We start from the raw sequence: 26,043 nt of genomic DNA, 5'->3' as shown, positions 1-26,043 counted from the left end.
TTTCACTTGTATTTTGCTTTTAATTGCATATTTAACTAGAAAAGAGACTACAGCTGTGTCTCTTGAGAGTTACACAGAAAGTATAATGATTATTATAGCAATAACCCACGCCTGGGTGTGGGTAATGCTGGATTTACCCACGGTTGGCGTGGTTTGGTCCCGGTGCCCGAGGACCAAACAAAGACAACCGTGGGTAATCCAGCATTACCACACCCAGAAGTGGTTATTGTTATTAATGCCATTATTTAAGAAAAGAAATAATTACTTTTCTTAAATAATGGCATTGTATATCTCTTTGCTGCCCTTCCGCAGCTGTATGGTGTTCAGCAGTTCTGCTGTACTGCATGCCTCGCAGTTCATCAGAGCTGTGGGCAAAAGCAGCGGAGAACGCAAGATCTCCGTTGCTTTTTATCTCGCTATGTTAAATGGGTTTAACATAGCGAGACAGCTAAAATAAGCAACGGAGATCTCCGTTGCTTATTTTAAACTGTCTCGCTATGTTAAACTCATTTAACATAGCGAGATTTAAAGCAACGGAGATCGCAAGATCTCCGTTTTTACTGTGTCGCTATGTTAAAGGAGTTTAACATAGCGAGACAGGTTTAAAAAAAGCAACGGAGATGTCCGTTGCTTTTTTTTAAACCTGTGTCGCTATGTTAAACTCTTTTAACATAGCGAGACAGTGTTTTATACTAACTGAAAAAGTCCGGGCGACCGGACCTTTTTCCGTTAGTATATTGAGGGATTTACAACGGGCACGCTGGTTGGGCTGGCCAATCAGCGTGCACGTTTTAAAGTAGGCATTGTATAATTAAGGTTAATTACCTGTGAACTGAGAGTGGAGCTAGAACTACACCTTCTGTTTAAGGGGTAAAACAAAACATTTCAAGGCTTTACTGGAAAAGTTCACTGAGACTTTGTCATATATTGAAATGAGAGAAAACGTTTGTTTTTGCTTTCTTGCATTTTGTATTGTTTCTTTGACATCTTCTATTTTGTATATTGTGGTGTATTTTCTTTACACTATATTTTACTTATATTCTGCTTTTAACTGCATATTTAAACTATGAAAGAGAGCACAGCTGCATCTCTCATGACTCACACAAAAATTAAAATCTTTCTAGTTGCCTGCCCCTCATGTTTATTTGACTACATATTTCCTTCCCTCTCCTCTTCCATTGGCTATTGTAAGTTCAAAATTATCTTTTTTGTGAAATCACTCCCGTTCAGCTATTTAAATTTATTGGCCATCCCACTGTACTCCATAGTGGCAAAGCACAAAGTGCCCATCCCCTTCCAATCTATCTTGCTATTTTAAAACTAGTGGCTCTCCACTTACCTTGTAAAGCTTAAGTTACCCCCTCTTTCATATCTAACTCCTTAGTGCATGCTGTAACTCTTAGGATATTACCCCATTTTTCCATCTTAGCTTTAAAATCTGCAACATATAGTCTAAGACCATTTATTGGAGAACCCACATTATGCCTCGCAGCAGTTATATTGGGTTAGTGTTCTGTTTTGCTCCTGGTGAGATAATGAGCATAGGGACCTTATTTCCTGGAAAAGTACAGTCGTGTACACTTACCATAAATGTAGATGTTCGAGTGTATTCACTGTTGCAGTCATTACATTTGGGGTAATCTGCTGGCAGGTTGCCCTCAGTTGGCCTGATTAACAAAGTCTTCGGTCCTGCGTCGGTTGCTGTCCCTTCTTCCATGATGTCAGGTCGTCAGGGGTATAAAACATGCAGCCGATGCCATTACATTAGTTTTTCTTGCCCCAGATGTCAGGTGCCCCCCAAATGGGGAGCAATATATATATATATATATATATATATATATATATATATATATATATATATAAAATATAAAACACAAAATATATACCTCCAAACAAAAGCAAATACACCAAAAAGGCTTTTAAAGATAGTAACAGAAATCAGAGGTATAGTTAGAGAAAAACAAGGGGCTGGAGGGAGGGTAACCAGGACTGCAACAGCGAATACACTCTAACATCTACATTTATGGTAAGTGTACACAACTGTACTATGTTCTTCGTGTTTCACTGTTGCAGTCATTACATTTGGGTAGAATCCCAAAGCTATGGTTGGGAAGATGGATTTATGCAGCATTAGGAGCAGCTATAAGGCCCTTGAGGACAGCAGTGGCAAAGCCAGCTCTGGATTTAGAGAAGAGAGGTAAATGGTAATGTTTGGTGAACGTATGAACTGAGCTCCAGGTAGCAGCTTCTAGAATGTCTCTGGTAGGAACCCCTCTGAGAAAGGCTGCAGAAGTAGATGCAGCCCTGGTGGAATGAGATCTGATCCCCTTGGGGACAGGTTTACCATGGTGCATGTAGCAGAAATGAATACAATGGCTTATCCATTTGGAAATAGTCTGCTTTGAAATAGGCTTTTCCTCTGCCCCTGTAGCAAATGCCACCAATAGTTGTTCAGATTTTCTTAGAGATTTTGTCCTGTTTAAGTAGAATCTTAGTTGTCTGTGTACATCCAATGAATGCAGAATCTGCTCACCCTTGTTCTTTGGATTTGGGAAGAAAGTTGGCAGATGAATGGTCTGATTAAGGGCCACACTAGATACCACCTTAGGGCTTAGGCATAAAGGATGGACTGGTCCTGAGAGCCACCCTGCCCGGGTAAAAAATAATGAAAGGCTCCACTGCCATAAGAGCCTGTAGTTCTGAAATCCTTCTAGCCGAAGTGACTGCTAAAAGAAAAGTTCTTTTCCAAGAGAGAAATTTAAGGTCCACAGTAGCAGATGGTTCAAAAGGAGGTAGAGTGAGTTTTTCCAAAACAAAATTGAGGTCCCATGTAGGAGTTGGTGCTCTTTTGGGAGGTCTTACATTTTTGGCCCCTCTCAGATACTGCTTTAGCAGAGGATGAGAAAAGAGGTGAGGCTCTGTGTTGTAATGAGCTGAAATGGCAGAGGCATGGATTTTTATAGAAGAAAAAGATAGGCCCTTGTCAAGCATCTCAGTTAAGTATTGCAGAATCTGAGGAATATTGGGCATTGCTGTTCTTATTCCTTGTGCTTGGTTCCAGGCACAGAATCTTTTCCATTTGTCAGCATAAGATTTTCTAGTACTAGGCCTTCTAGCCTCCAAAATGACATCCATCACAGGTTTGCAGAGAGATGTAATGGGTGAAATTAGTTGATCAGCCACGCTGCAAGATTCAAAGTTTGGAGCTGAGTGTGCAGAATTTGATAGTTTTGCTGAGACAGTAGGTAAGGTGTCTGAGGCAGGTATCACGGAGAAAGGTGTGACACATTGCGCAGGAGTGGGTACTAGTGTTGGCGAGGCCAGTCTGGAGCAATCAGAATCATTTTTGGTTTGTCCTGTCTGACTTTTAGTAGGACTTTGGAGAGCAGAGGCAGAGGGGGAAAGGCATAGACTGATAGGTTTTTCCAGCTGAAGGATAGAGCATCCACTTTTCAAGCTTTTTTGTGATGAATTCTTGTGCAGAATTTGTCCAACTGATAGTTTTGGGATGAGGCAAAAAGATCTATGTCTGGGCTCCCCCATTTGCATGTCAACATGTTGAAAATTTGTGCTTCCAGTTTCCATTCGTGTGGGTCCATAAGATTTCTGCTTAGTTCGTCTGCCAGAGTATTTTGCTTTCCTGGCAGGAATTGAGCTTGTAGATGTATTTGATAAGTCAAGGCCATGTTCCACAATACCATGGCTAGTCTGCAAAGGGGGTAGGAATGTGTACTCCCCTGCTTGTTTATGTACCACATGACTGTGGTGTTGTCTGTCTTTATCAGTAGTTGTCCTGGATGAAGGTAGTCCTTGAAGGCTGTCAGAGCATTCTGTACAGCTAGCATCTCTTTCTGATTGATATGTAGGTGCATTTGCTTTGGGCTCAATTTGCCCTGAATGCATCTCCCTGCCAGATGTGTCCCCCAAGCATAGTCTGATATGTCTGTAGTCAGGGTTTGGGCGGCAGGGGGTGGAATGAATGACAGTCCCTTGTTTTGGTGGCAGGCCTCTGCCCACCATAGGAACTCTAGTTACTGGCAAGGTATGATAGGAATCATTGTTTCTAGGCTGTGACAATGTTGACTCCATAAGCTTTTTAGGTACCATTGAAGTTTCCTCATATGCAGTCTTGCATATGGAATTAGAAGAATGCAGGAGGCCATGAACCCCAAGGCCTGCAGAATTTGTCTTGCAGATAGCTGGGTTTTTGTGGCCACCTGTTTGAAGTAAGTCATCAATTGAATTTGTTTTTCTGGCATAAGGTAAGTCATCTGGGCAGTTGTATTCAAGCTTGCACCCAGGAATGTAATTTTTTGAGAGGGTACCAGTTGTGATTTATTTTCGTTTATGGTGTACCCTAGACAAGTTAGAACCCTTTTTACAAACACCAGATATTTTAGAAGAGTGTCCTTGTTTTCTGCCTGAATTAGACAATCGTCCAGGTATGGATAAATCTGAATATTTATTTGCCTGCAAAATGCAATTACTGGTGCCAGGCACTTTGTGAAGACCCTGGGCACAGTAGATAAGCCAAAGGGCAGTGCAGAGAACTGGTAATGCAAATAGCCTGCTTTGAAGCGGAGATATCTTCTGCAAGATTCCCTGATTGGGATATGCAAGTAAGCCTTTTTTAAGTCTAGAGTTACCAACCAGGCATCCTTGCCTAGCATAGGTAGTAACTGTTGAAGAGTCAGCATCTTGAAATTTGGAATGTCCAGAAATGTATTTAGAATGCATAAGTCCAGAATTGGATGCCATGATTTGTCTTTTCTGGGTACCAGGAAAAGTCTTGAATAAAAACCTTGTCCCTTTTCCTTTTCTGGTACTGGTTGAATAGCCCCCATATTCATGAGGGACATAAATTGTTTCTGGGCCTCTGCCCACTGATTTGGAGGCAGATCTGGCCATCTGTTTGGGATTGGCACCGTGTGGAAATGAAATCCCTGGGATACTATATTTAAAACCCTTTTGTCCTGGGTACTCAGTTGCCAGTTTCGTGCATGAAGTGCCAGTTTTCCCCCAAAGGGGCGGCCAAAAGATAAGTGCTTGGTGATTGCAGTGGAAAGTCACTGAGACTGTTTAACATAGGGAGGTGCCTTGTTGCTTCCAGATTTGGAGGTGGAGGCACCCCATTGCTTTGTTCTAAAAGTTCCTTGCGGCTGAAACTTGGAGCCTTTGGAATATCTGGGTTTGACCTGAGTGGCTCTAGTGGGTACTGGAAAGGACCAGTTCTTAGTACGCCAGTGCCTACTAAACCTGCGTGGCTGCACTTGTAAGAAATCTTTCACAGTTTGCATAGATTTAGCTTAATCTTCCATCTTTTTCAAAACTTCTTCGGCCTTATTAACAAATAGACTGTCCTGTTGTAAAGGAGCATCCAACAATTTTGCTTTAACATGGTCAGGCAAACTTTGCTCCTTGAGCCAAGCATGCCTTCTTATCACAAATCCAGTTCCAGCAGCCCTGCAAGAGGCCCCCAAGGAATCAAAGCCACACTGCAAAGTATGTTTTCCAACTTGTTCAGCTGAATGTAATAAATCCTGCAACTCTTTATTTTTCACACAGTCAGAAATGAACATAATTTTCTGTTTAAGTAAACCCATGACATGCTGTTGATATTTAAGCATATGAAATTGACAGTTTAAAACCCTGATTGCCAGGGTTGCAGACGTGTAAACCTTCTTACCCCATCTATCCAGTGGCCTGGAATCTCTATCAGAAGGGGTAGGATTTTTAGCAGTAGAGGCCTTAACGCCCTTAGGACCCTGAGAAATGGTTTCAGGGTCAGCAGTAGAGTTTTTGAAAAAGAATTTGTGGGAGTCAGAAACCCTGTAGTATCTGTCTGGCTTACTAGGAGCTGGAGGCAGGAAATCAGGAGTCATACTGGATTCTGAGAAAATATCATCAGCAATGTCTAGAACAGGAGGTATAGCCAAAGGCCTATGATGAGGAAGAAGAAGAAAATCCCTATGTCTCTTTTTAGATTCAGAGAAATTTTGACTCTCCCAGTGAAAGTGTTCCCTTAAGGTATGCAAAGTTTCTCCAAAAGAGAAATCCTCAGGGGGAGAAGCAGAAGGGATGGAGTCTTCTGCATCAGAGTCCTCATAAGCAGGTATAGATAATTCCTGATCAGAAGAGGAATCAGAAGAAATAGAAACCTGATCTGAAGTTTCATAGTCAGTGCCTTGCCTAGGCCTCTTAGCAGGAGGGGGATGGGTACCCCTGATCAAGGTAATTAAATCTTCAGCCATTTTGATAATTTGTTTTTTAGGCATTGGGGCCTGTACACGTGGCCCAAGCATCAGTTTTTTAGACATAGAAGTAGTTTTTGGCCTTAGTTTTGAAGATGGCATCGGTTTAATATACAAATCTTTAGGCCTGAAAACACCCTCAGAAGCTGGTGCCTACTCAGCAGCTCCGGACCTATCTAAGGTAGAGACATCCGCGGGTTCAATACTTAAAGTATCTTGCGGCATACCAGACTCTGAATGGGTCTCAGTAGAGGCCTGTGAATCAAAAGTAGCAGGTATCAGGGGCTGCAAAAGCACCTCAATGAGTACCGGCGAACCACCAACTGGCTTAGGAGAAGCCTCGTCATCAGTTTTGGACCTCGACGGTCTGTCTCTGTCTTTTTCTTTGCATTTTTTAGGTATTCCATTAGTCGGATTGCTAACTGACGACATTTCTGGATAGTTAAATCTTGAGCCAAAATATATAGAAGCAAAAATATACTGACATTTAATCGTGCGTTGATTAAATTTAGCACAAAACCGACAGCAAGGCATGTTGTGGTCAGGGCCTAGGCAAGGAATACAGTACAAATGAAAATTCTTATGAGGTATTTGCTTACCAAATGTAATGCAATTATTAACGTTTACTGACATCGATAAGGAGCAAGAAAAAGTTTCCCCAATGGGGTACTTAGCTTTTAGTTGAAGACTTCGGTTCTGAAACTCGAAAATGAAAATTTCAGAAGTCGGCCGACTGGCACTTGCGAACTGCTTCTGCTTTTGGCACCACGTGGCAAGAAAGACTGATGTAATGGTGTCGGCTGCGTGTTTTATACCCCTGATGACTTGATGTCATGGAAGAAGGGACAGCAACTGACGCAGGACCCAAGACTTTGTTAATCAGGCCGACTGAGGGCAACCTGCCTGCAGATTACCCCAAATGTAATGACTGCAACAGTGAAACACGAAGAACATCTGCTGATCACCAGCAAGCCTGATAACTGCTTCATATGTGCTATCTTGGAACTTGTGCTTATATTTTGCTCCTGGTGAAAGAAGAAGCAGAGTGGATTGATTCCTGACTGTTTCTGATTTGGCAGTTAGTGTTTGTGCTGGACCTTCCTGACTGATCTGGTTCCTCTTCAAGGTATCTACCAGAAAAAGGCTACAACAAGCCTAAAGTCCCTGCATCATCTGAACAAGACTGTTGATCACCAAAGAGCCCGTGGCCTGCTTCTCATCTTGGTATCGGTGTTACTGTTTTACTTCTGATGAGAGAAGAAGCAAAGGAGCATTGTTTCCCAGCAGCTGTGAGACAGATGTATTTATACAATGTCATTGGATGTAAATCTCTCACATAAAAGCATTCCTAAAGTGAGCTAGGTTGTCAGTAGTACACACACTGCACCCATCACACACAGTACAAAACAAACAAATAGACCTAAATATGCTGAGGCACTTAAATGTAACCTTCCTAAACCCCAAAGACCTCCTAGATGAAGTACACATAACAAATACCCTCATCAGCTGTGAATGCAATCATTCAAAACAACACCCACATCAATGCATACAACCACATCTCATGGAGCCTCTGCTTCTAAGCCCATAAGGCAAGCCACCAAAAAATTAAACATTCTGGTTATTGGAAACTCCATTGTGAGACACACTGATTCCCTCTCACCAGGCTGAGTAAGGACAAAGTCACAGTGAGTTACTTAGGGGACAGGATATGCAATATTATGCATGCAGTCAGGTCATTGGACCACAAGTACCAATATGACTCAGTCATAGTTCATGTAGGTGTAAATGACCTGAGATGTACCTCCCTAGACTATATGAAGAGAGACATCATGGAGCTCTCAGAATATATATACCTCAGGCTAGTATGAGCATAGCACTGAGCAACATTTTACCTTCTCCAAGGACGAACAGAAGATGACTGACTAATAATTGGATTTGTTTCTAGTGTCATTCTTAGGGAGTGCAATATTTGTCAGCAAGGAAGGAGATGGTCAAAAAACCACACTGCTTTGCCAGGGATGATCTGCACCTCTCCTTTCTAGGCTTTCAAATATTAGTAAACATTATCCTCCCCATAGTGCCTGAAGGTTATTCTGACATAACAAATCAAAACCATAAAATCTGAAGGTGTGTCAGCTCAATGCTAGTAATCTAAACAAGAAACTCCTCTCCTTACAGGCTCTCCTCACCCTAAAGAATGCTAATGTCTATGCAGTCACTGAGACATAGTTTAAAGTCACAGAGAGCACACTGGCAATGCAAGGCTATAATGCCTTTCTCAAATTTAGAACACCTACAGCATAGATAGGGAGAGATTAAAGGTGGAGGTGTCTCAGTTTGCATCAAAAATAAATATACCTCAAGGCTGGTTAAAAAGGACAATGTACTTGAGCTTTTCCATATTCAAATCACCATAGGCAAAATCCTATACCACTTCCTTACAAGCTATAGGTCCCCCTCTATGCCCCAAGAACCCTGTAACATGTATTCAAACTTATTGGAAACACTCACCATCCAACCCAATACCATATTCATGGGTAACTTCACTTGCTCCAGTATTAATTGGGAATCATATATGACACCAGACATGCTGGCACGCAGATTCCTGGATTTTGTAAACAAACTCCCAGGACTAGATTGTTGCTACACTGACCAGGGGTGCAAACATACTGGATCTGGTCTTCACTATTAATGGAGAGCACTGCACACCCTCTAGTGTAATGTCTTATCTGGTAAGGTCAAACCACTAAGTGATCTCCTTTATAGTAAAAATAATACCCAGAATTCCAGTTAACCCTGGAATGTTCAAAAACTACTCTAAAGCTAACGTCTTACTATTAAGTGATAACCAGGCAACATTTCAAGTCCCCATAAACCCTGAGAACACTGCTACGAAGACAGCAGAATGTTCACAGAAACCCTATAGAAGTATGTTAGTAGCTGCACAGAAGCAGCTGTACCCATCCTGAAAAAGTACAGAACTTACTCAAAATACAAGCCACCCTGGTGAAATCATAACACCAGTAGGCTGTATAACAGAAGTAAGAAAAGTATGGCAAAAATTTGGAGGCACAGCACCCAGCAGGATAAAAGCACTCTCAACAAACTAAACAAACAAATCAGAGGACAAATAAAGTCTGCCAAAACCAAATTTGAGTGAAATTTCAGCTTTGAGGCCAAGGACAACCTCAAGTAATTCTTTACCTATGTTCGCTCCCTCAAAGGCAATACACAATTGTGTGCAGAGCTCATTGTTAATAGAGCCACCTATACTGTTCCAGAAGATATAATCAGTCTACTGGCAGACAAATTCGCCTATAACTTTACCGCTCTCTCCCCCTCAACCTTTCTTCAGGTAATACCATCAAATACAACTCCCCTGCTATCACTAGGGAACAGGTTCTCAATGCTCTCTCTAAGGCCAAGAACACACTGCATCAATGAGCCCAAACAATATCCCATGATATGTTCTAAATAGCATGAAACATGACTTATCAGGCCCTCTGGAATGGTTCTTTAACTGTAGCCTCCAAACAGACTTTGTGCCTCATGTATGGAGAACAGCAACAGTCTTCCCTCTGAACAAAGGTGGGCCACCTACAGATCCTGTAAACTATAGACCCATAAGTTTCACTAGTCTCATAAACAAAGTCATGGAAAGAATTGTCATGGAAATGATCAATAATGACATAGGAAAACTCCAGACACTGGGCCCAGACTAGTTTGGTTTCATTAAGGGCAGGTCATGCTTATTGAACCTGGTGGATTTCTTTGAGAAAGTGACCAAAACAATGGATGACGTCAAAATAGTTCATGCTGCCTACCATGACCTGGGCAATGCATTTACTCAGGCATCGTTGATAAACTCAAGAAGTTAGATATAAACCCTTATGTTACTCAGTGGATAGTCATTTGGCTCAACGAAAGTACCCAGGAAATTAAAACTGGGGAAGTCACCTCTACAAGTTGAGCACTGAAGGACTGCTCTTGAGACTGCTCATCTGATGTCCAGACTAATGTCAATGGTCTCTGGCTGACTAAATTTGCAGACTTGAAAATTAGGAGCAGTGATAGAATCCCCTACCAACACAAATGTTCTCCAGGAATGGCTGACACAGACAAATAACTTGTGTCAGAGCTGTGGACTAAAACTAAATGCCAAAAAATGCATAATAGTATCCTTCAGGAAGCCATTAACCCCTGGTAACTATCATATTGATAACAAACCTGTAAGAGCTAACCCAGTGGTCAGGAACTTAGGTGCACACATAGACAGTAATCAAGCCTTTGACCATCATATGTCTACAGCAGTGAGAAAATCATTCTGTGTTGCACAACTTATAAACAAGAGTATGGGTCCAAGGAAGTCATTGTTTCACTGTATTCAGCATTCATCAGGTCTGTCATTGAGTACAATTCCCCCCTTTGGTATGTACCTAACCAGGCACATCCAGCAAGTGGAATATGCACAGCAGTTCTTCACTAAAAGAATACAGGGCATACGTAACATGTGCTGTGCAGACCACCTCAAAGCTCTTTCCCTGTATTCAGTCTCCTACAAGCTGTTTAGAGGAGATCTATGCCTGGCACACAAGGTATTTTCAGACCTCACCCTGATGGAACCCTTGCATATCTGCAAAACATATGCCACCAGAATTACCCATTCTAAAGACTTAAACCTTGCCTGTGATATAAATAGGACCTACTGAAGAGACAGGTATGTATCCCAAAGACTACTCCTTCTGTGGAACAGGCTCCCCATCCATGTGAAGCAAAGTTCCTCCCTAACCCAATTCAAGTGCAACTTGGACAATTGGATGGGGAACAGGAAATTCAGCCCTGGCTTGGCACCTATGTCTTTAATGGACACAGGCAGCCTGCATGACATGATTCATCTCCAGGGCCCATGTTTACAGTTATCAAGGGTACCAAAACTTGTCAGAGATTTGGAATGCATGACTAGGCTTAAAAAGGCTCTTGTGGTCATTAGCCTAATACACACCTATGAACCTATGTTCTGGGCCTCACTGTGACAAATCATCCCAACAGGGCTCCAAAACTGCACATAATAATCCTCCATCATAAGTGACATTTGCTCTATTACATTTTTTTAGTCAGCAAAAAAAATCTTCATTGCCTCTAAGTCTCATCTCAAACAGGGCCTTCTCACCTGAAAAGGAATATTTTGTTATTATATTAAAGGGAAATTCATTCTATCTGAGACTGTAATTTTATATTTTCATGGTATTCTCAGCACTAATGGCCAAAACATCTTTCAGAGACTTTAGATAACTTTTCTGCACCCACATGGAATCTTGAAGACTCTTACTCATCTTTCTCATGTGTCAGGTTTTAGAAATCAGCATTAGAAAACCATTCAGTGATACAACGCAATCCACCTGGGCTCCAAACTATCACACCTTCCCTCCAGTCTTATGCTGTTTAAAAGGAAGTGAATAGACTTGCAAGCTGGCCTACATTCATAACTATTCTAGCTACCTGCTCTTGGTATCAGAAATGCAAATCCTTACAATGCAAGTCCCGAAACTTCAAAAAATAAACTGAAATTCCCAAAGGAAAAAAAAAACAGAGGATTATGAAACTCTTAAATGTTTTTCCCACTGCACTCCCAAACTCTGACTGCTTATATAGTATCTCTGAAATAGCTGTACATTAGAGAAAAGGAAATATTAAGAGATCCAATGTCAGATTCTGCATATATCTCCTAATCTACACCTTTAGTTGTGCAGTTCTGAAGATCACAAATACTATCTCTGTAATTTCAGCATGAACCTATGATACAATACTTAAATGATAAACTTAGGGAAGCAATCTTAAAGGAAGAAGTAGATGAAATGAAAGCATTTTAGCTAAAACATAGGCTATTTGGTATGAGAAATGGAAGAAATGAATCAAGATGAAAACTCAAAAAGTTAGGTCTTCTTCGAGGATTATTCATGGCTGTTAACATTTAGCCAGTAACAATAATACATGTAAATACTAACAAAAAGAAAAAATAACAGCATTCATGAATTAAGAAATTTTTTTCAGAAATGTATAAAATGATTAGGTTTATATGTTGCAAAAAAGTTATTAGTATAAGAAAGCCTTTCTGAAGAAGTATTATGAAGTGCAAAAACAATAAAAGATATTGATACAAAGGTTGGCAGGAAATGGAAATTAAGAAATGGCTGGATATATCTGACCTGAGACTAACAAGACATGCTGAAGTTTTACAGTCCAGAAAATGAGGAAGTACTTTCATTATGTATATCACTGAAAATGGAAAAACTTGAATTTCATTGTTAATTTCATGTCTGGTTTCAAAGGTTAATACATGGAAGCTGAGAATTTACACAGAGGATTATTTAAGCATTAGTGATATGGCACATTATCCTATGCAACCATACCACGGTAGGTAAATTTCTTTAATAATGCATAATAAAATAATTGAATCTGACAAGGTGTTAATTTCTAAGGCTGTGAATTAATATTATTCAAGAGAATAGGAAGGATTAGATTTTGCAAATGGTAGACTGAGGAGTAGAGCAAAATGAGTAAAAATGGAAGGAAAGAAATTGATACTTGGTAAGTAACTAAGTAAATGGTTTCAACAGCGGCTGGGGTTAATGGAGTTAAACTGACACTGATTGTCAGCATTTCTAAAAATAGGCACAGGTTTGGAAATAATCCAGAAGCCTACAAGAGCAGTAACAAATATAAGGGAATGCAATGATGAATTATTAGGAAATTAACATTTTACTAAAAATACGTAATCCAGGAGGTTGTGCCCTCTAAATATACTAACTCCACAGTCAGAGAATAATTGGAAAAAGGTCATAGTGTACTGTAAAATATAACCGAATATATACAGTTGAGTGGATATATAGGCAAGCAAGAAGGAACATCCTCCTTGCTCTATATGCATTATTTGTTAAAATGTTTTATTTTTGTTGCTTTTGATGCATTCATCTCTTTCCTTTTTTACTGCAATTTAACACTGTAGTGGATTTTAATACTTCAGAAGTTTACTGTTTTAAGAATTTAACAATTTGATACAATTTCATGGCAATCTTTTTACGGATATTCTACGATGCAATTGGTTCTGTAAGAAGGAATATTCAGTCTAATGTTCTTAGTCTATTTTTATTCCTGTGGAAGTTTGGAAGCTAGGAGGGAAGAACGTGATAAAGTTCTTAAAGTTTTTGTTTAACTGTATTTTAAAAGGAGGGGAAACACCAATTTCTGAAAGTAAGCTGGGGTGGTTGTAATACCTACAGATGGTAAAGACTCATGAGATCCAGATTCATATAGGCCCATTTCAATTCTAAACCATAATTATAAAGTGTTTATATCTATAATAGCTAAAAAATGCAAAGATGATGACTCAGTTGATAGATATGGATCGATGTGGTCTTGGGTAGGGCAGGGAAACATTTCACAACATTAATAGAGCAGTGATGATCCAGAGGGAAGCAGAATGTAAAAAATACCATTTTTGTGGGTCTTGTTGAAGAGAAAACATTCTACAGAGTTAAGCTGGGATTTTATAAGTAGGTCAATAGATGCATTTGCATTCCCTGACACAATATTAAGGTTAATGAGGAGGATATATGAGGGATAGGAAGAGAAAATTAAAGAGTGGGGAGTGGTTGTTCTCTGATAAGTTTTGTATGAACAGAAGAAAAAGACAAGACTGTCTTCTTTCCCATTTGTTATTTGCATTATATTTAGAACTATTAGCAAAGAAAATGAAGGACTCAGAAATTCATGGATATAATTGCTGTGGTAATAGAGAAAAATTGGCTTTATTTGCAGATGATATTATTTTGTACCTGATATAATCAGAATAGGACATTTCATTGTTATGGAACATTCTGAACCAGTTTTATGTCTTTTGGGATACAAAATTAATGAAGATAAAACAAAGGCAATAGCTGTAAACTATGTACCCACACACAAATTGATTCAGCAAAACCCATATTTACAGAGACATGATAAAATGAAGTTATAATAGCTACGAATATGTGGGAAGAGACTAAACAAAAGATAATACAAAAAGTGAGAAATTGGAAGCTATGTTTTATGCATATGGATAGCAAAATACAAGCAGTAAAAATGTTATTAGTCCCTTTTAGTAGTTTTATATGTAGATCAGGTATATTTTTATCAACCAGAAGAGAAGTTGTGGACAGTAATTAATAAAGAGTTGAAGTGTTTTTTTGGGAGGGGGTGGAGAAGGGTAAAGTGGGATAAGTTAGTTCTTTCAACAGAACAGGTGGTTTGGGGTTACATGATTTGAAGGGGTATTTCAGAGCTACACAGTTAAGGCTACTATACATAACACAAGCAGAAAGTATAATTCAAAGTGGAAAGGGATGATGATGAAACAGGGGAAGCTCAAGAAATAAGGAGAGACTGGGATTTTTGGCTGCAGATTCTTAATGAGAATAACAATAATCATACAGGATATTATATTCATAAAGTAGCAGAAAGTATTCTAAGAACTAAGCCAACATGGGGATGGAGACAGGAAATTCTGTTAATAAGGATGACTGCAATTAGGGGTACAGAGAGTAGGCAAGAGGGGGATGGAATTTACTTAAGGAAACTGGCAAAGGAACCAAGATGTTGGAAGTAAATAATCAGAGAGGGAGAGGTAAGGGAATTGGAAGAGGCCAAGAATACATTAGGACTGCAGGCTAGAGACTGACTTCTTTATCAAGGACTGATATTAGAGTATAGGCAAAGATAAAGGAATAGGTGATCTCAAGTGAAAACCAGCACTGGTAGAGTTTTTAGAAGAATCTAGAGCAGATGCTGCTGTTAAAAAGAAATAATTAGTAGGGCATATAAAATATTACATGATAACTATAGGAATCAGTCAGAGGAGGCTAGAAAGGATTGGGAAGACAGACTGGATAAACAATTCATAAATAAACAATGAGAAGATATATGAATACCTCCCAAACATGGAACAAAGTCTAGAAGATTTAGGATTTTTGCTTGGAAGTGTTTGGAAAGGTATTTTTTTGCACCCCAAGATGCCTCCAAATAATTTTTTCTCAGGTAGATTGCAAATGTTGGAGGTATGATGGGGAAGAAAGATGTCATTAGGAACATATTTTTGTGGAGTGTAAGGGGTCAGCAGACTTTAAATCTTCTCTCAGACTACTCTGTCAGAAAAACTGGCAAGTTGGTGTAAATAAGGAAATGATTTTACGAGCTGTAATAAAAAATTGGAATTGCCTAGACTTTGTAAGGTCTTACTGAGTTTAATTGTGATAGCTGCCAAAAAAGGAATTACTAGAAAATAGAAATCAAAGTCTAAACTAGCCGTACTAGACGTAGTGTATATAGTAACAGAGATAAAAGAACTGGAAGTGGGATCTTTAAAAAAGGTTAAGAGCAACTTACATAAAAAATGGGAATTGTGGGAATAATACATGCAGAATAAAGTTTTGGAAGAGAAATGAGGTTTAAGAGAAGGCAGGAATTAAATAAGGTATGTAACGTTCAATTGACAATGACTGTATAAAGGATTATATGTGATGTATAATGTTTGTAATTGAAAATATATCAACATGGTTTTCATTTATATAAATGTGTGATTGCCTATGTCATAAGTGATAATTTATTAAAGATATTTCCTGTTTGAAAAAATGTTCTTAGTCCACTTTATATAACTTTGTTCCTGGAGAGCATAATTAAAGTTATAAATAACACCTATGGGGCAGGTCACTGGTTCACAGGAAGCATATAGAAACATACATTTTGATGATAGACACTAATAGCCATGTCATCTAGTCTGCCAATTTCCATAAATGCTGAAAAAGTTGCAGCTTTTGCTACAGTCTTATTCATTCCCAAATTTTCTTGACTTAATTAATTTTCCTTCTGACATCTTCAGTTTCAAAAAAATATTCACCATCCTATACTGACCACTCCATCAGTCTATGTTAATTCTCCTGCGCTACCTAATTTATTTATCATAGATCATTCCTTCTCAGCCTTCATAAGGAATACACATAGTAAATTATTCTGTTCTCCCTTTTCAGAATTTGTGATACAGCCTGTACTCCACCAAGTTGCACTACACATCACCAAATCAGAGACAAAATGTAATTTAAAATTTATCATGTGGTGACATCTTCTCCTGGATGCCTTAACCTTAATGTGGGTTTTCATATGTAGATCATGCTCCATTTCTGTGGCCTCCTCTGAACATTCTGGTGCCATCCCTGTCCTAACAGCAGTGTTGTCTCTGAAACTGTACACAGCATCCGAAGTGAGATATATCAAAGTACACGGAGAAAGGAAAAATAATCACATTTGTCTACACACGATGTCTCATTTCTCTGTATCCTAGTAACTCACAACCCCTTCCTTCCTGATTTATGTACCACTTGTTCAGCCTTAGACCACCTGCTATTACTGCCTCCTAGTCACTTTCCATGTCAGTTGTTGGCAGTGTCTCCCCAGCTGTTAGGTACCATGAATATTTGTTGATTTCCAGATAAATTAATTTGTATATTTTGCACTGAATTCATCCAACCATTCTAAATCCTTTTTCATCCTTTCTCTTCCTTTTCATAGCATTCTGTCAGCAGCAAAATTCAGACTTCTCCTCACAGAATTTCTGAAATGTTTTAAAAGGAATACAATGAAAGGGACTGGATCCATTAGTGATATCTGTGGCACCATATCACTGTTATCATTTATTCAAGTGGTCACAGTTTACTATTATATTCTATGCACTATTATCAATTCATATATCATAGTGTAAAGGGTAAGGATCCGCTGTAATAATTTGCAGGTCTGCTGATACTATACTTACTATGAAGACTGAAAAACTCACTTCTTACTATCTAATTGCATTTTAAATTCCAAAATAGTACATCTGCTGCACTGTCCTTACCTGGCTGTCTGAATAAACTGAATTGCCTTCTCTACGTATCTTTCAGCCAGATTAGTTAGATTCACCGGCTGCTCTATAATCTGTGTATTCTCAAAGACAGGCAAAGCATTTTCTTCATAGCAGCCTTTCTCTGCGCTCCTGCAAACAAAACAAGAATATCATATCATTACACTTCATAATGAGCACCTTTATCATTACTTTCAGATTTAAGTTATAGTATATCTGAGAAATGGACAAAACCTATGGTGATGTTGATGTATAATAATTAAATTATTCATTTAGTACAAACTAGTGGTATACAGATAATGTACAGAGCATGTCACATTTTCTGCTGACAGCTGATCATTCTATCAATAGTTTGGTTTAGTGATTGATAATATGCATGAATTCAGCTTTTGCGCTATGACATATTCTCAAAGTTGTCATAGCAATCTGGCTGAGATAGAACAATCAATCAAGCAATCAATTAAGTACAGATATGTGCTCAGTGTGCCTTGATATCATTTGGCCACGACTGCTACAAAAGGTACAGTTTCTAGATATATAACACAGATGACGTAATAAGTACAATTAATAAATACTGCAAAATAACTTTAGATTTTTATGTCATAAAAAGGTGAAGAACACAAAAGGTATCCTTTTATTTCTAAGCTTGGTGACCAGGCTGGTATTAATGGAGTTTGAATCCAGGTACTGCCAACCAAACGTCATGCTGGATATGTGAGGGACAGGGGCTATGGCCCTTGGATCTGCTCCACTACCCATCAATAGGCTTTATGGCTATAGAGGGATGGTCTCCTACATCACACCATTAGCACCTAACAGGTTAAAAACTGAAAATAAATTCATGCAAATCTGATTCACTAAACAGTTTAGTAAAGAGCATACAGGGAATATGCACTGTTGCCCTGAGTATCGCTAGCCAACATCTACAACCAGACTAGGACCACACAATGACAATTTACCGATAAGTACCTTTGGCCTAGCACTCCGGGTCCCTTTCTCACCATGCTAGCTGTGAATGATAGTGACTTCAGTACTACTTACTCATGGTAACTGCCTTCTAAAGAAATTACTGCTTATACAGGTTCCCCTTTATTGTTTCAGTCATTAAGTCTTATCTTATGGCAGACAGAGACACATAGTCCCCCCCCCCCCCATACACAAGCTTGCACACACAAAAACACAAGCACACATCCCAGGGAAGCCTAGCAGAGTTCTACAACTCACACCTAAAACACCTAATTCTGTACAAAGAAACTTATTAACATACAAAAGAGGGACAATCACAGAAGCACTCTTCCTATAACTAGTAAACCTAGGGCAACTATCTATATGGCCTTTGCAAACAATGTCAGTAGATTCCTATTTTATAGTTTCCTTCCATGAAGAGGATGTTTAGTGTTCAACCCCATTCTACATGCAGTTGTGCAGAGACATATGTGGCTTCCCATTTAAACCGGACTGGCTTCTATGTGGAAAACAACACTAGAAAGCTGTTGTAGCACATATATGAATAAGATCATGCTGTTAACATAAAATATAGTGACAATGCACTTTACAAACATAGCATTGCTTGTGCCAGTCTAAAGAGAGTTTTACTGTTTTTGTAGTTGACCATCTTTGTATGGGCTCTAGAAAAAAGGAATTTCAGCAATCTTTCAGAGATAAAAGAACTTAAATGTCTCCTGAAATTCAGTGTGGACAAAAAATGATGGCATTAATTTGAAGTGCCATCTAAAAAAAACTTACTTACCAAGTAAACATCTGAGTTTTTACATTTAATTTTGCATGTTGTTTGTAGCTGGCTATTCAAGATAACATGTGACTCATGATTGCTTAAATGAGAATTTAACCACTGCCATCTATTTTATATCTTGAATGAAGTACAACCAGCCTTTGCAAGGGGAAACATTTTGAGTTTTTTTTTCCCTTTTGTTGTTTCAGTCACACAAGTTTTTCTCCTGGCAATAGGAATGCAAAGAAAGTGGAAAAACCTAGCTGTGTTATGCTCCTCTATTTCACAGGTATGGAAGCAAAAGAGTTACTTAACAATAAAGATGGGGAAACATTAGTAGTAATGAGGGACAGATTTCATACATACTGGCCTCGATTCCAAAAGACTTGCTGACAGTGTAAGTGACCACTTACACTGACAGTGGGCTGTGAGTAGGTGTTTTGGAATCTGGCCCCTGTAGTAAGCCTGTTTATAGATAGGCCTTACACTGAAGTAACCAAATAAATCTGTACACTGTTACTTGAACCAATAATACTGAAAAAATAATAATGCTAGCTGCCACTCCACAAAATCCACAGGGTCTACAGTTATAAAAATGTTATAACACAGGGTATTGACCATAAACCACCAATGATTAAGTGCTTTCATCCACTACTTGGACTTCATCAGAATCAGTAAAAAATAAAAAATAAAAAACTCTTAACTTTTTATAACAACCGGTTCATGGATTTAATCAGTTAACCAATAAAAACTTAATATAATCTACACAGCTCAAACTTACCTGTCCCATGGTAACAAAGGTGATTTGTTTGAACTATGTTTCTAAAAAATATGTAAAAATATATAGTTAAAATACATAATTAAAAGCATGCTTTGTAAAGGTTAAACTATTATAAATAAAAATATAAAAATTATCACAGTCCATTAGCCCTTGATGCTAATAAAGGGTAAATTTAAATGGTTTCCTTTATTCCAGGAAAATGACAAGCATTCAATTTAATTTGCCATTTTACTTTCTTGGACTCCAATAATAACTTAATATCTCTTCCCCTTGGGTTGGATTCTACTCTTTCTAAAATCCCCAAAATAATTTTTTTAAGTGAGTGGTAGGTTTTAATGTGTGTATAGAGTGCATTATTCTCATTACACTTACTGCTACTGTGCACATGTTCATATATTATTTTTCTAAAATTACGTTCGGTTTTCCCTACATAGAAAGCCAAAACATCCATTGTACTTAACCAAATAAATCACAAATTTAGTTGCACAATTGCCTCTCACCAATTCCACTTTCTGAATGGAATAATTGTCTAATGTTATAAGTTTATCTTTCATAATATAACTGCACTGCAGGCAAGCCCCACATTTCAAAGTCCCTTTTTCCTCAAGTAACCCTGAAATTTGTTTAGAACCCACTTCAAAATTTTCTTTTAAATTCCTCCCAGTTTTAAAGGAAAATAAAGGTTCTGGACCTAATATCTCATAAATAGTGGGGTTAGGTTTCAGGACATTCCAGTTTCTCCTTATTATCTTAGTAATTCTGTTAGCTTGTGGTAAATATTGAATCACCATTGCCCTTTCGCAACACCTTTCATTACAAGGTGCATTCCCTTTCTCCTTTCCAACCCCTAAAATGGGTTTATATCTTTTGCTCCATTCTTTTTCCATATGACTTCTAACATCCTTAACCATACTGGGAGTATAACCTCTACCCAAAAACATGTCCACTATTTTATCAAGTTCAAAGGGAAGCTCATCCAAATGATAAGTCATCCTTGCTGCCCGAATATATTGTCCTTTTAATATACTTTTCTTTTGTTTATAAGCAACTCATATAATCTAAGTACTGCAAACAAAAAACCTTCACAAACCGTTGAAACACTTAAAACGAAGAGATATAACCAGGATATAGCCCAGCCAAAACCGCAAACAGTCACGGAAATAAAATGTCCTTTAACACGCTTTTTTATTTGTGTTTTCAGAAACGACTATGCGTTTCCTTCCTCAGAAGTACAAACAAAACAGTGAATCAACCATATCCAGCCCTTACATTTAAAACTTTAGGAACATCATGTGATACTAATTAGATGATGTAACACTTCACTTTAATTAATAATCTACTTAAAAGATCCTTACGAAAAATGTTCACATAACATATTCTCGTATCGTGCATCACTAATAGTTTTAAATAATTAAAATTACTATTCAACAATGTATATATATAGTAATATGCATTATGGAAATATATACAAATTTAAAATACAATGAAACATGGTATTTGTTGCATTTCATAGCTCCAGTTAAAAACCGCATAAGCTGAGCATATTGCTCCGAACAACTCCATAATAAACTATACTTCAAATGATGCTATAAAAGATAAATAAATAAATAAACGAATGAACAACCTAAATAACCTCACCTTAAAAATATGTGGCAGAACTCTTAAATCAGCACCCGTAAGATGTTAACACTAAATAACTTACTATATACTGTGGGACACTAAAATACTATAATACTATTGGAACACAGTAACATCAATAAAGCCCATGCATCCTCAAAATCACATGATGTTTTTAAAGTTTTAAATGTAAGGGCTGGATATGGTTGATTCACTGTTTTGTTTGTACTTCTGAGGAAGGAAACGCATAGTCGTTTCCGAAAACACAAATAAAAAAGCGTGTTAAAGGACATTTTATTTCCGTGACTGTTTGCGGTTTTGTCTGGGCTATATCCTGGTTATATCTCTTCATTTTAAATATAATCTAAGTACATATTACTAAATGTGGGCTTCCTATAAATGTTAGATTACTATATCTAGGTAATTGATTTTATTAAAATCATATTTAAAGGTAAAGTTTAAAAAATGTGATACGCTATTCAGATAATAACAAACTTTGTGATAAGCAATGCTGAGCCTTTCCACAGAATAAAGATATCATCCAAAAACCTTCCATAAAGTCTAATATGTTTCCAAGATTCAGAGGTAAATACTTTAATAAAATTATAAATGTCACCTGTAATTCTTTGTTCTAAGAAGTATTCCAACAAGAGGGAGTCTATCATACAGTAACCTATATGAACTTCATTGATAGAGACAGGAACATAGGCAGTAGTGTCCAATAATAAATCATACATGACTCTGTTATAATCAGTAGTATTATAGAGAATGATACCCCCTCCCTTATCAGTTTTCATAATATGTATGGTCTTACCATTACATAAACTATCAAAAAGCTTCCTTTTGGTTTCCTTCAGATTAGAAATTTGTTTGTTTCTCTTTTTAAACTGATAAATTTCCTCAGAAATCACTTTCTTCAAAACATTTAGGGTGGGGTGCAGTTGGGGGTTAAAAGTACTATTCTTTCTGACCAATTCCTTTGCCCCTAAAACATTTGTACTTTCCTCCTGTTTATCCTTAAAGATTATAGCTAAATTGAATCCCCTCATAAATAATTTTAATTCAGAAATGGTGTCAACAATATCAAAATTCCTCTGGGGAACAAAATTAAATAATTTTTGGAACAAAGAAAAATGGTCGTCACTAATATGCTGATTAGTATAATTGTAAATGCTAAACCATTTTTAGTATTTATTATAACTGCTTCCCCCTCGTCTAATGGAAGGGCCTCCTTCTCCCTTTCCATCAATTCCTTTTGTAATTCTCTTGACCAGAGTCTCCTCGATCCTCTCTGTACCCCTTCTATCTTCTGGTAAAAATCCTGTGGCCTATATGATGCTGTTTTGGGTAACTGTTTAACCCCAATACTCCTATCATTTTGTCTAACATCAAAATTCTGTGTAAGGTTTTGAGCTTTGTGAACTTTCAAAGGATAGGCTTAATTTTTTTTCATACTGTTTAATGTCACTATCCATTTTTTTACATTTTCTCTCAAACATTTTACTACATTTCCTATCTACATTTGAGAGTGCTTTAGTATAAAAATTCTTTTATAACTGTGGACCCTGTGGATTTTGTGGAGTGGCAGCTAGCGTTACTATTCTTACAGTGAAGTAAGTCACTTACACCAAGAAAGTCACTTACACCAAGAGCAAGTCTTTTAGAATCAGGGCCAACATACACTGAGAGCACTTCTTTTGGAATGTGGAACACTATGAGCTGAATAAGAAACTTTCATATATAGACGTTTATTTTTTTTATCAGAAATTAAGTTGTATAATAAGCTATAAATGCTTGTGCAACTGAGCTCAAAGACAGAGGGATAAGCTGTTCATTTGGTCACTTATATGGTTCACTAATAAGAGTGAGAATTGCTTGAAATATTATCAATGGCCGATTCAAAAGCAAACTTTGTAAAGTGTTAGCTTTAACAATAAAGTGTATTGGTCACACATGGAAGCATGATTGTTTTATAGTTAATTTCACTGCCTGTTTTAATACACATAATAAAGTTGCAACTGATTTTACCAAAAAAATAAAATTGGAATCTTTTTTTTTAATGTTTTTAATTCCACGTTTTAATCATTTTTTTTTATATAACTATACCCACAACATGATGCCATAGTAAGTATTGAACAATGATTTATGTAGCACTGCAAAACATTATAGGTGACCAAAATAACTTACATCTATAGTGGAGATGCTTCCTGTTTACATTGTGGTTTCATCACTACATCATGTGTTAATGTTCAGTGTGAAGTGTTCCATCGGCAAAAACTAACTGACAACTTATCTTTCTAGGAAATATGGAAATACCTTTGATGCATTTAACATGGAAATACAGTAAACTAATCATTAATATAGGTAGTGAGGCATTATGGGTTCAGACTTTTATGATGTCTTGGCAGGAATATTCAGCTCTGAGAAAACATTTTCAGGGGTCTGGTCTTACTAATAAAATAAAACAAAAAAAAATACTTTTAGCATCATATGTATATGGTAAGGAGGTTATAGCAAACTCCAAAAGTTTATTTCTTACATTTGGTTTAGAACATGACCAATACATTTTAAACAAAGCACTGAATGTGTGCAAAGTGAATGAAAATTAGAACATTCACTTGAAAGATCTGCAAAAAGAGCTAAAGATATGTAAATAAAGGCAAAACTGATAAAAAGGAAACTGAAGCAAATGCTTATTAAGGAAATAGAGACAAGAATAAAATCGTCACCACACAGTACTCCAAAATGGCACCCAACAAGAAAAGTACAGTTTGAAATAAGTCCACATGCACGAGGTATAGTTAAAGACACATAACAAGGCAGTGCAAAGCAAACCTGTTAACACAATCTGTAGGCACTGAAGGGGTTCTCATTCTGCAAAAAATACAAGAAAAGGAATAAAGTTTATTTACTTTATTTGTTTTTCAGTTTATAGGTTCATAGGTTCATAGGTTCATAGGTTCATACTAGGCTATCTGCCCGAGGGCATTTACAAGCCTAGCCCATCGTTTTGTGGCTTACGCCACCCCTTTAGTATGGGGAACTATACCCATTATTTTGCTGTGCCTCTGTCGAGCAGTGACACTGAGGTAATCCCTGGGGTATATCTGCGATCTCCCATCCATTGGTCAAGATTTCTCTTGAACAAGGCCAGCGAGGTGCTCTGCCTCACATGTACCGGGATTTTGTTCCACAGCATAGGGAGTCTTTGGGTGATGAATCTATCCCTCCAGCACGTCCTATTAATAGCCGTGTCGAGGTTTAAGTCTCCGCCCTTGTGGCTCTGATGGATCTAGATTCTTTGAGGTGAAGCAAATTCATCAAATCTGGGTTTGACATGGCCATGTATGTTAGGCAAAGGTCACCTCTGAGCAAGCGTGGCGACTGAATAGAGCTGGAGTTCTTTCAGTCGGGCAGCATAGGACAGATTTTGAGACCCTTTATCCTTTTGGTGAGGAACTTTTGTGGCCTCTCCAGCTGCTGCAAGTGTCGGGTCAGATACATCCCGAATGGGGCATTGTACTCAATCATTGGTCTGATGAGTGATGAGTAAAGGGAGACTATGACCTCCCTTGATCTAGATGAGAATCCCTTCATGATAAGGTGGGCAATGTAGAAGGTCTTCCTAACTACTTTAGCTACATGGGTGTCGAATGACAGACTACTATCAACCTGGGTCCCCAGGTCCCTGATAACTTCTTCTGTGCTCAGTGGATTGCCACCTATTTGGTAGCTAGGGGTAACCTTGTTTTTCCCAAAGGGTATGACTATGCATTTTTTGGCATTTAACTTCAGGCCGTGGCTCTGGCACCAGTTATCTGTTTCTGTGAGACCCTTCTGAAGGATATCTGTGTCAGATGTGTTTTCTACTATGGCCCAGTTTGCAGTCATCTGCAAACTTTGTCAGCCATAACCCTCCTGTGTTTGCTTGTACTTCGGAAAAGTAGATGCCAAACAAGAGTGGGCCCAGGACTGATCCCTGTGGGACACCACTTGTGACAGGCTTTGAGTCTGACATGGCGCCAGCAACTCTGACCCTGTGGGTTCTGTCACTCAGCCAGTTTGCAACCCATCTTGTGATGTATGGGTTAACATTTAAGCTGATGAGTTTTTCAATGATACCCGAGTGGGGTATTGTATCGAAGGCCTTAGCCAGATCGAGGTAGGATGTATGGACTGCCTTTCCCTCGTCAATGGCTTTGATGACTGTTTCGAAGAAGTCAACCAAGTTTAAAATGCATGATCTGCCTTTGACAAAGCCAAACTGGGTTGGATCCAAAGTCTGCAAATTCCCTATGTCTTTATTTATGAGGTCCATTATGATCCTCTCCATGGCTTTGCAGATAAGGCTTGTCAAGCTAATGGGCCGGTAATTTCCAGGGTCGGTGGAGGCACCGCCTTTGTGAAGTGGGACCACAGTTGCAGTGCGCCACTCTCTGGGTACGTATCCAGAGGTAAGACTTTGATTAAACAGCTGTCCTAGCTGTGGGTTTAATTCCTCATTGAGTTCGTGGAGCACACAGCCGGGGACACCATCAGGTCCCATGGATGCTGTGTTTTGCTTTGGAGAGAGCAGTTCTCACTTGGGCGCTGGAGATGTTTGGGGGGCTGCAATCGTTTGGTATAGATATCTTTCCTTTTGGGGGGGGGAGAAGTTTGCACTGAACCTGTCAGCCAGTATGTTGGCAATGTCTGTAGGATCAGTAATCTTCACATCATTTTGAACTAGTTCTGAGCA

At 38.3% G+C, this 26,043-nt stretch overlaps 1 protein-coding gene across 2 annotated transcripts in view; it reads right to left on the bottom strand.

Moving 5' to 3' along the window:
• The window catches only part of ARSG (arylsulfatase G), a 1,771,349-nt gene that overhangs the window by 1,233,890 nt on the left and 511,416 nt on the right, over positions 1-26,043 (bottom strand). For both annotated transcript variants that reach the window (XM_044085120.1, XM_044085118.1), the window contains exon 6: positions 17,170-17,307. In XM_044085120.1, the coding sequence (XP_043941055.1) occupies positions 17,170-17,307 (138 nt within the window). The remainder of the gene's footprint in view (positions 1-17,169; positions 17,308-26,043) is intronic.

This window comes from Protopterus annectens, chromosome 10.part0 (assembly GCF_019279795.1).
Source record: "Protopterus annectens isolate FY-2018-M chromosome 10.part0, PAN1.0, whole genome shotgun sequence".
Classification (NCBI taxonomy): Eukaryota; Metazoa; Chordata; order Ceratodontiformes; family Protopteridae; genus Protopterus; species Protopterus annectens.
Note: the sequence above shows the minus strand (reverse complement) of the source record. Positions and strands in the feature narration are given on the sequence as shown.